Raw genomic sequence first — 12,160 nt, 5'->3', positions numbered from 1 at the left:
ACAAATGTATTCTTATATAAAACATGTAATACATGAATTATCTACTCAGAGATGGGTGGAGTAGCCAACAAAACTGTACTCATTTTAACAGTATTGTTACTTTACAACAATTTTACTCAAGAAAAAAATATGTGATGTTACACATATCGGTATCGGTTGATAATCGGAATCGGAAATTGAGAGTTGGACATTATCGGCATATCGGTTATTGGCAAAGAACCGATAACCGAAGGTCGTAAACAGGTTTTCTATACTTTAACTATGGAAATATCCATCCATCCCTCCATCTTCTATGCCGTTTATCTTCACTAGGGTTGTGGGTATGCTGGAGCCTACCCCACTGACTTTGTGCGAGAGGCGGGGTCTACGGAAATGTATTTATAAATAAGGAATCCTACGTCACGGAAATTCACTTATCACTCATCTGGAACTAATTAATCGTGATAAACGGAATTACTGTACATCACATGTTTACACTTCAACAATTCAACATGTGCGAAAAGGAGTCGGAAGAAGTAGAGCTTATTGATTATACATAATCCTACCCCTGCTGTGTTTGACATGTCCGTACAAGGTTGCCATTGTCTAGTAGAGAAAAAAAGGGTGTGTAAATAATGTGAAATAGATTTCAGACAGAAACATTGTACAATCTAGTGACAATGATAATTATATATGACAAGCCAATCCCTTTATTAATTTAGTAATGAAAAGACCAATTAGTTTAGCACGTCTGCAGCACAACTAGAATAGAGAATAGAGAATGTGCCCAGGGAGAAGAAACACGACTTAAATGCAGATTGTCAACCGTCATTTCCCTCTTCTGATGTCAGTAATGTATGGAAGCCACTGACAGGGACACGTCAGTCTACGCGACATCAAATGTGCCTAAAAGGACATTTTCATGAGCTCTCTGACAATGTGAGCAGCCAAATGAAGGCCTGCTGTGTTTATGGCTTTCTACACATTAGACACCATTGATGTTGAGGAGGAAGCTCATGTTGATTTGCTTATTTTTGAAATGTAAAAAAAAGCTTGTGAGTTTGTTGATAAATCACTTGCTAGAAGATTGAAAATAACTTTCACGCTCGTTAGCCACAACAATGGCTAAAACTTTACAATGACATCCAATACAAAAGCTGAAATGACGCCTTTACAATTATGTATAGAATGGCACTGTGATTGGAGTACATACCTCACTCAAGGCCAATTGTGAAACACGCATTGTTCCACCATTCATGGCAGAGTGAAAATTAAAAGTAAATTAAAATTGTGGATTAGAAAATTGATCCATTCCTTTCACGGCCCATTCCCTGCTTCAACATCAATTTTGTGGAAATTGGTTAATTAGTTTTCCCAAAACCATGTTCTCTGACTACGTAAGTACAGTAAGTAACTTACATGCAAGCATGGATCAATGCATGATCTCCAGCACTGAAGCAATGACAATTTTGGTTCTGTCTTTTGGCTCGGCTCCCTAAAAAGAGCCGGCTCTTTCAGCTCCCAAAATGGCTCCTTTTTTGGTGTTTAAATTGATTTATTACCAAAATACGAGTGTGAATTTCTAATGCAAATATATAATTAATGAAATATTTATTATTTAAATGGCTCTATTTGAATGCTTAGCATGAAATCGATTCGGTTCCATACATGGCCGTGATAAGTGAAGTGAATTTCCGTGAAGTAGGATTCCTTATTTATAAATCTAATATTTTCGTAGTTAGAGTATAGAAAACCTGTTTGCGATCTTCTAAATACAGATTTTAACATTATTAGAGCACTCTAAACATGAACTCACACCCCTATATTCATCTTTACACTTTAGATATAGATGTAGATATAATAAGAGTAAATAAGACATAAGATATACTGTAATTATACATATATATATATATATATAAGATAAATAAAGATATATATTAGACATATACAGTATAAGACTCGTGTTCGTGTGTGATGGTATAAATGCGTTCCCTAGGGGAGCTGAGTGGCGGGCATACAGGAAGTGACAATGGGGGTTCAGAGTTGAGTTTCAGCTTGCCGTGGGTTACTGCAGCAACAGTAGCTTGTGTTTTTATTTGGATTTGTTTTTATTGGGGATTATTGTGACTGTTATATAATAATTCAAACCTGCAATAAAAGCCTATTGTTGTAAAACCTACACCTAGAGACCAGCGTAGAATACGACATATCACTCACGTCTTTGAATGCCTTGTATTTACGCATTTTTATGCTTGAAAATGCTTAATTCAGGCAACAAAAAGGTAAAATTCTTCCATATACATATTTTTTGACTAATAATATGATGGAGTGAAACCGCGGACGACTGTATTTGACCATTTACAAACAACACAACATCAACAAAACATTACACAATATATACATTTAAATGTGCAAAGCTAAAAGACAGAGCAGTATCCAAGTAACAGTATCCAAGTGTCTCACCTTTTGTCTCCTGCTGTTCATTTTCCTCACCTTTCCAGCTGGCAGTCTCAAATTCTATTCTTTTCCCTCCCTCCTGTTCATCTGCTCACTGCTTTGATGTATGTGTAAACCCTCTATCACCTCTGTACTCAGTGTCGACACATATGGCACCACACATTTTGACCAATCACGTGAGGCTTTAAGAGAAAAACAGACAGCTGTCGTTCTAAGAGCCAGCTCCAAGATCATTTGCGAACGACCTATCACTACAGCACTGTTTTGATTGACGCTGTTGGAGAGGTATTAAGTTAAGGCTTATTACAGTATTGTGGTTGCAGTGGTGTCGAAATGCGCTACATCTTACCGAGAGCTGTTTTTAATACTGTGTACTGTATTTTCCTTCTGAAGTAGCTAAATGTAACCAAAATACTGTCCCAGGAGTTCCTCTGATTCTGCGGTTTCAAACAGGATGATGTAGCAGGCCTTTTTACAGAAGATGTCTGCATCTGTACACCACTGTATGAAAATAAAATCATACCTGTTGACGCAGCCTTAAAGATCAAGACCAACACAGACTGCTATGAAACATATCTAAAAGGCAAATGTGCATCATCAGGTCGACATGCATATACAAACACTTATCTGCTAGTTCAGCTAAGTTCTTGACAGCTACCCGAAAATAGGACAGTGTTGGATTTCTTTTTGCAGACACAGACAAATCTTTTGTGCCAACACTACTGAGTCAAAATAATCACTGTCTTCACCTCACACTATTCTATAAAGTGAGCTTATAGCGGTTGTTGTGACGAGAGAAACAGTTCAAATTCTGCAGTATTGCTGAAGACCGACAACAATTTATTCTGATATTTTTGTTATTTAGAAAAGCTCTCATAGACAATACATGGTTTACTTCTGAAAAGAATAAACAATCCTTCTAACTACGTCGTAATGTAGGCATTGTAAGTGTGTAGGATAGGGTGTATAACAATATGCTCAATAACATCCTCTCAAACCGCTGCACATTATGAGCCTGTGGGTGAGCAGTGAAGATGTGAGGATAAGCAGAGTTCACTTCCATTTGTGAGCATCCAGTGTGCTGATTTGGAAGCAGACTTGCTGACAGATACGACTGGTTGCCATTTGGCTTAAGAAAACAGCAATGCTGACACATGCTTTTAGTTGATCCATCAACTCTGAGGCCAGAGTGTAACTAGCGTTGTGGTTTGCGATATACCTTCTTGCATTATAAGCAGTGTCATCAATACACTGTAAGCTTTAGCCAAGTTTTTTTGCACACAAGGTGACTTGACCCAAGCGGAAGATGCATGTCATCGCTTCACTGTTAAACAAAGGTGAGGCTCCTGAAGTCTGCAGAATATTTTTTTATTAGAAGAGGAGGACTTCATTAGCAGCAAATTTTTCAAATATCTAATTGTAAATTGATGTCAGTGGTTGTTAATGTAATGTAAAGGTTACCAATGTTTACATTTAACAACCAACATTTAACAATTAAAGCATTTAACAACCAACATAATTGGTGAATGAAGAACGCTCATGTGCATCATCAGTGCACACACACAGATGCTCGTTTGAAGTTGCAAACATGACAGGCCATGCACCAATAATCCAGGCTTGAAAAATAGTCGTTAGTATGGTTAAACTTTGAGAAAATGTCTCATTAGTACTGATGACTAGATAAGTAAGCAGCCTGCACACCTTTTATCCCGGTTCCCTGCGCATGCAGTGCGGGGATTGGAACATGTCAATATAATGCACCCTTGTGGTTGTGTTTTCAAGGTTGGGACAAAATGCGCATTACAGCTGGTGAATGTGTTTTTATGTGGACATACATTTTTTTTACTTCACTCGTGTGGATGGACGTCACAGAGCGGGCTGGATTTGGCCCCTGGGCCTGAGTTTGACACATGTGCCCTAAGAGATAGGGTGAGGAGCTCGGTCATCCGGGAGGGGCTCAGAGAAGAGCCACTGCTCCTTCACATTGAGAGGAGCCAGTTGAGGTGGCTCGGGCATCTAGTCTGGATGCCTCCTGGACGCCTCCCTGGTGAGGTGTTCAGGGCATGCCCAGCCAGGAGAAGGACCTGAGGCAGACCCGGACACGCTGGAGGGATTATGTCGCACAGCTGTCCTGGGAACACCTTGGTGTCCTCCCGGTGGAGCTGGAAGAGGTGGCCGGAGACCGGTAAGTCTGAAATTCCCTACTGAAACTGCTGCCACTATTACCAGCATCATAAGCACACTTGGATTGGAGCACATGAGTTTATTTGTGCTGTATGCTCGTTTAGATGTTAGATCAAGTTGACAACATTTGAAAGGACCTCCACAGAGGCAGATATAGAATATAACAGAGGTGTCAGTCAAGTAGAGATCACTTGCAGGTGAACAGTTGCACAAGGCACAGTAGACAGAACAAATTGAGGCACAGAGCCGGAGTACTGATGGTGAAAACTTGTGTAAAGTGTTTTTATTTTAGTAATAAAATAAAAGCTTTCTGTGAAAAAAGACAGGAAACGCACTTAGCAGGATGACTCTATTCTTTACCTGCATCTCATTTTAATCACCATCATTCTGATGCAAGCAATTGGATCCATAATGATATCCATATTAGTTCAGTAGTTATTCACAAAAATCGCATATGCCATTAAGGCGGTTTTCTTCTGGATCTAGGTCCATAGCTTTTGAAGATACAGCAGATTAGTTGGCACAACACAAAATCCTCATTGGGTAACTGCTTACGTATTCACTCTTCACACTCTGTGATTAGCCAGTCACACACAGCGACCGCTCCTGCCTAGACAGACAGACTCCCTACAGCCATAGAGAGGGTATGTAGTGCATTTGACAAGACAGAGTTGAAAACGGCTTGTGTCGCGTTGGTCACTTCCTCCACTCCAGATGTGTTTTTTTTAGGTTTGCATGTATTACCAACTTGACAGAGATCATTCAAAAAATAATTAAAAAATAAAGTCTTACAGATCACTTACACACATACACAGTACACATATCGCTGAATAATATACAATAAATATAGCAACTTCTGATCAATCCATGTCAATTTCAGATTTTAAAATAATTTACATTTAAGCCCCACCCATTGCCAATTAAATCACGCCCACTTCCGGTTATGCCCCGCCCAGTCTGAGTACCAATACGGATACAGATAATTAAGATGGGTGAACAGATACAGATACAGATACAGATACAGATACAAATAGTGATGTACTCGCTCATCTCAAGTTTCCATGACTGTTATCACAGGTCTGTTTTCTCCAGGTACTTCGGTTTCCTCCCACATTTCAAAAGTGTTAGCTAAATTATTGGCTCTAAATTGTCCATAGGTATGAATGTGAGTGTGAATGGTTGTTGTCTATATGTGCCCTGCATTTGACTGGTGACTAGTCCAGGGTGTATCCCGCCTCCCGCCCGAAGATGATAAAAAAAAAAACAATCAAATACCAAAATAGTTGTAGATTAATTGGATAATTGATTTATCATCGGTTAATTATTGCAGCTCTGATGATATACATCTTTTTACAAAGTCTGGAAAAAGTCTGGAATTTTGAAATGTCAAATCTGTGAACCCTGAGTACAGTACTCAGAGTGCTCCGTTTGATCAAAGCTGATGGAAATTCACAGCTCTGTGCATGCGCTGTAATTATTAAATGTCTGCTTTTGAATGATTTAAAGGAAGCTGTGATGGTTTTTTTCATTGCATTGACGTATAATATGACATATCCCACACTTCTTGCCACGTTTGACCATCTGCCCTGTTTACGTTTGCTCTTCTAATTAATGCAATGCAGTTACAAGTTTAACCTGCCACAAAAGCTATTACAATTGACTAAGCAGGTTATTTGTACGCTTACCCTTCCATCACATCACTTACCGGGGGGACTATGTGTGCTTCCGCTCTGTTGTTCAGCAGGTAAATGAGGTGTGCTGCCATCATCCGCTATGCCCCAAAAATATGTGATGTTCATGGCAGTCATGCACCCCTGGGTGTCAAACAGGAATTAATATTTGTGATTTGATCAGGCTAACAATGGAAGATGCCAGAGCGGAGGCTTGCCGTCTCCTCGGCGGTGGATATTTTTAGAGACGGTTTTAGATGGCACTCAGCCGTTAGGAGGAATGAGCGTTGGGAGAGAAATACACTGCTCATTAAGTTTTCAACAGTGGCTGCTGCAGTATAGTACGGGATGCTTCAATTTGTCAGTTTTATTGTGTGTTTTATGACATTAGCTTGGCAAAGCTTCAACAGGTCATGCAAGGAAATGAACACATTGTCTATTTAAAGATGTGATGGACACTAAATATGTGTCTGAGATGTACCCTAAATTATATAACTGTACTGAAATGACATACTTGGATGTTAATGTCAGTCAGAAGACCACACCATAATCTACTGTTTAGAATTTGAATGACGGTAAGTAAGCCTACTACTGATTTTCTAGTATGGACAAGTTCATGCCTTCTTATTGGGTCTGAAAAGAGCATCCTCTTCTCTAGTCAGAGGTGGGCGGGTCAGCTCTCACGCTGTAGCGTGAGTCTGTCACAGTGTGCTCATTATCGCTGCTAAAAAGGTTATGTTATTTGTTGGTTGCTTTGTAAGCAAGAGTCCACAAAAAATACTGACTAAAACTTGGTGGACTGATGGAGCATGGAATGATACAGTACATGTTGTTGTGAACGCCAGGAATTGCTGGTGGACTGATTACAGTTTTTAAATGTTTTTTTAAACCGCTGCCATGAGAGGTATATTTTTATATATATATATTTGTGGACAGGATTAAAAGATCCAGCAGATGTGACTCTAAATTGTATAAATATATGCCAAATAGGACAATTACTGCTGGTTGCATGTATTCTAAGACGTGCTATTTAGTGCATTCCATTCCGAACAACACTTCATAGCTGTATTGTTTTTGCTTGCTTTGATTCTGCACCATTTTGCTCGAGCCTAAGAGCCCCGAATTCAACCTTTAGAATCAGTTCGACTCGCTGTCATTCACCTGTCAGACAGACGGTGCAGAGCTGTGAGCTGTAGCTTCTGGCGTTAAGGTCACTTTCAGCCTCGCTGTCAGTCCGGCCTTTTGTGAGTGACAGGAATCATGAAACTGGTTTTACTCCTCAAAGAGTAAGAGTGTAGTTTAAAGGCCTACACGGTTGTTAAGTTTTCTTTTACAAAAAACAGCTTGTTCATTTGCAATCATTCCCGCGTGATTGAAATGTACATTTCCAAATGAGCTACTGATGAGCCTGTTTTTTTTTCTAGAGACAAAAACAAAATGGTAAGGAACTGATTTTTTTAAGTCGACGCACATTGGGTTTTTATTTTTTTTGCAATGGACGGCTTGCCAGCGGACATGATGGAGTTCAGGAATGCAGAATTCAGAATACAATTGTACAAGGTTATATTTATCATAACTAAGTAAGTTTAAACTCTGGTTCTGCCATAATAGTAGAAGTATTGTAAAGGGGTTGAGTGTCTTGTTTGTCAGTCTGGGCTCTTCAGTCTTGGGATTGTGTCTGTCACTGACCGATAAGAGGAGAATGCATTGATGAATGAATGGATTGCGTTGGCAATGAATCAAATACCTGTGTAGACACAATAAGTAACAGAGTTACAACACCAGTCATGTTCATTGTGTCCCAACTCCCAGAGGATGCGTTCTTATCCCCTGGTCCTCCCTCTATTCTCTCCAGAGGCAGTTGTGGCTGCCAGTGAAGTGAGGAAAGAAGAAAAGGTAGGGATGAGTGCTCTGCTTCCACACAGCAGATGTTGTGGGAAGTGGGGACTGAAGTACCGGTGAGGCAAAGGCATAGAATTCAATGATTGATAGAGTCTCACAGAGTAGAGAGCCGCTGCTAAATTTCCCATGAGCCTCTCATGGTAGTGTAAGTGTAATGACACAGAGGGGTAGACAGATAAACCCCTGCTTCAATTTTAGCAAGGTTTCCACTGTGGAATGGCCACGGAGGGTAGAAACACCACAAATAATACAAAAATGATTAACTGTTCACAAATTTCCTTGGCACTGTGAGTTCTTTTACACTATATACGTAAACTTAGATTTGGAATATATGTGTAAATTGAGAGAAAACGATGTTGTGTAGAGCCCACACACATTTATTTCAAAAAATGCCTTTTATAATTTGGTTAATGACAAACTGAAATCCTCTATTGAGGGAAAAACATGGCTGCAGCTAATATTTGTGTTAAAATGCCTTTTTTATAACAGTATTCAGTCATTTTGGGTGGGACTGAGGGGTGTGATGAAATGACAATATCGATACACCCTCGTCATGTATTATTATTAAAATACAGCCACTATAAACTTCTTTCACCGTTCCTCAGTGAGTCGAATCACCATTTTCCATGTCATCCACAAGGAGCTCCTTGCAAGAGCGGCAGAAAATTGGGTGGATGTCACAGAAGAGGAAGAAACAATGAAAGAAGAAACAGACTGCGCATTATGGCGGACTCTTCCGGGGAACTTAAACGTAAAGATGTGCCAGCATTTTTGAAAGCAAGGGTGTGACTCACTTGGACGGGACAAAGCTGGATAAGGACTTTGCAGTATGTAAGACGTGTGTCACGAAAATACGGCACACGGGCAGCACGGCAAACATGCTTAGTCAGAGGAATGTTGATTTTTGTAATGTTTTCAAATGCTAAAGGTTATGTTATGTAACAAAGAGGTGTCATGATCCGATGTCATCAAAATTGTCATGCTGCTCAACCTTATCCGCGTCTCTTTCTGGTGATTGCCTCACTACTACTATAGCGTATTATAAAATGTTTATTTCTGTTATGCTTCTACTTAATTGAGTTGATCTACTTGAGAGAATGAGCTGTTGTGTTTTCTGAATGAGTTTAAAATAGCATCACTGTCAGATGCCTAAAATAAAATCCTGTTTAGTTATGTTGCACTAAAAACAGTCTCTGTTTTTGCACCTTTGCTTGTTCTATTCTTGTTCAAATCTGTGCAAAATATCCATCCATCTTCTATCCTGCTTGTCCTCATGAGGGTCACGGGTAAGCTGGAGCGTATCCCTGCTGAATGCCGCAAAATACAGTATACGCTATGAAATACATTTTTGGTTTTGGTTTGTTTCACCCTATCACCGTATCGAGATATTATCGTTATCATGAGCCATGTGTCATATCTTGAGGTAACCTGAAATTCCCAGCCCCCGTGAGACTATATCACTATGACAGATCTCGAACCACTCTTCATGCAAATACCCTTTAGATATGTCAGATTTGGAGGTCATCGCTTGTGCATTTTCAGGTGGATTCTCGGCTTGGTTGACTGTTGATTTAGTTATTGATATTTTGATGTGCTTTGAGTTGTTGTCATCCTGAATGGTGAATTTTCTCTTAATGTTTATCATTCACAATAGCTTCCACCTTGTGATTGTCACAGGTTAATCGCTCGTAAGTGTTGTATACTGCATGGGTCCCTAACCACCGGGCTGCGGCCTGGTATCGGTCCATGGGCGGGGCCGAACTGGGAAACTTTCAGAAGCAATGATTATTATTATTATTATTTTATTCAAAAAATGACATAGAAAGATGTTTATTTTACTCTGACGCCACATGGGGGTCTAAGTTGGATGCACGTCACTCGTCTCTTCCATACTAATAAGCCAAACCTCTTGTGTGCGGGGAGAAGTTTGTTTGTTTCATCTTTTTGGGTTAAATGAAAACTAATGGCATTGAAGTTCTTCCTGCCATTCCCGTCCGATCCGGAAAAAACATGCAACGCCTATCACCCACACACATCAAACCACTCTATTTTGGTAGCGAGTCAGTATTTATTGTATGGTGTTCATTTGATGATGTGCTTTTATTTGTTTCATACATGAGCAAATGACAATTGCATGATATTAGTATAACATCTGACCACCCCACAGGCCGTCTGGGGTCTAACAGAACACAAGCTCATCTATGGGCTCAGAAATATTGTGGACCACTGGTTTACTGTCCAGCTATTTCAAGTTGCAGATAAATGAGTCCGTTTCCTGTTTAGTTGTAGGCATTCATAAACATGAATGAATTGGTTTTACAGTAATCCCTCGTTTATCATAGCACATTTCCACGAAGTACGATTCCTTATTTATAAATGGAATATTTTCCTGGTTAGAGCATAGAAAACCTGTTTACTACCTTCTCAATATGGGTTTTAACATTTAAGAGCCCTCTAGACAGGAAAACACCCCCTATAATCACCTTTACACTCATATTACCCAATACAGTACACAAAATAAGAGTAAATAAGCCATTTAAGACATAAATAAGGCTTGTGGTCATGTGTGTTTCGATAAATCTGTTCAGAGATGAGTTTCAGCTTTGCCTGGGTAAGACCTGCAAAAGTAGCCTGTGTTTTTATGAGGGATTATTGTGTCTGTTGGGAGATAATTGAAACCTGCAATAAGTCTGTTGTTTTGTCGATTAAATCTGGTGAAGTCTGGTGCTTGTTTGCCTCACCGAATATTACAGGAACACTGACACCACGTGACTAGTATACAATACTACATTTCATCAATGTCTTTGAATGCCTTATATTTGTGAAGTATTTTAGTTCATTTAGCCATTTTATGCTTGAAAATGCTTAATTTAGGCAAAAATACATTTGCTTAAAAAGTTTTAGGTTCACAATAACAACATTTGCGACCTAATGTGGTGCAGAAGTAAGCTGAGCCTCACTAAAGACATGACTCAGACTTCACAATGGTCTCTTCCTCTCTACTGGAGTAACGGCGAATCTGCTAACCAGTCAAGTGAATGTACAAGACAGAGTTGCTGTGTTATAGCTGTGACACAGCCACAATTATAGAAGACATTTTAACGCAGCTTTTCTCAAAGAAAACATGCCCAGTGAATCCTGTAATGCTGGAAGAAAAACGAAAACATCGTTAAAGTCATCCACATTATTGCGAGGCCCCTGGCTTAAGCATTAGTGACTTTTCATTAGCAAAGCTATTTAAATGGCATTCACTATACTTTCCTCCCATTTTGTATATCTGGGAGCAGGCTTTGCTGTGTGGTGTGAACTGAATAAGGGTATTGATTGTTCATTGGGCTTTGTTAGGGGTTAACAAAGAGAAAATCATTACCATGCACGTAGCCTCTTTGGCATTTTGGCAAGGTGATAAAAATTGTTGGCTTGAAACACTGCACTGGGAATTTAAAAGCTTCATTGGTGACCAGTCCAATGCAACCAATAGCAGAGCATCTCAAAGGGGGCAAGGACTCTCCTCGCTCTCTTTCATTCAGAGGGGAATTGCTCAAAGTAAAGGCATCAAGCTGGTTTGTGACTCAAGCACAGTTAATTGATTTTACTGGAGAATACTGTGGAATTACAATAAATGAATGAATTAATTTAATCATCTTAAAGTTGGAGTGTCATATATTCCCCCTCACATGGTAGCACCATGCAGAGAGTTACTTTGTATTCATATATTTTGTTTAATGAGAGGAAGGACGATGACTGAAAAGATACTGAATGTTTTCTTGTCTTCAGGTGGCCTGTGCATCTCCCAGTCTGTGAAAATCCCTCGTGAACCAAAAACTGGGGAATTCGACAAGATTATACGAAGGCTGAGTGAGAACCCAAACGCCCGAGTGGTCATTATATTTGCCAATGAGGACGACATCAGGTCAGTGGAGTGAAATCCTCATTGTTTAAAACACCTAAAGTAACTCAAATGGCTC

General features: G+C 39.6%; 1 protein-coding gene across 2 annotated transcripts in view; it reads left to right on the top strand.

Annotated features, from left to right (window-relative positions):
* LOC129182909 (metabotropic glutamate receptor 4-like) overlaps positions 1-12,160 on the top strand; it is a 191,520-nt gene that overhangs the window by 143,809 nt on the left and 35,551 nt on the right. For both annotated transcript variants that reach the window (XM_054779575.1, XM_054779566.1), the window contains exon 4: positions 11,970-12,105. In XM_054779575.1, coding sequence (XP_054635550.1) covers positions 11,970-12,105 — 136 coding nt within the window. The remainder of the gene's footprint in view (positions 1-11,969; positions 12,106-12,160) is intronic.

Source organism: Dunckerocampus dactyliophorus, chromosome 1, assembly GCF_027744805.1.
Source record: "Dunckerocampus dactyliophorus isolate RoL2022-P2 chromosome 1, RoL_Ddac_1.1, whole genome shotgun sequence".
Taxonomy (NCBI): domain Eukaryota; kingdom Metazoa; phylum Chordata; class Actinopteri; order Syngnathiformes; family Syngnathidae; genus Dunckerocampus; species Dunckerocampus dactyliophorus.
The sequence above is the reverse complement of the archived record's forward strand: the minus strand, read 5'-3'. Positions and strand labels throughout refer to the sequence as shown.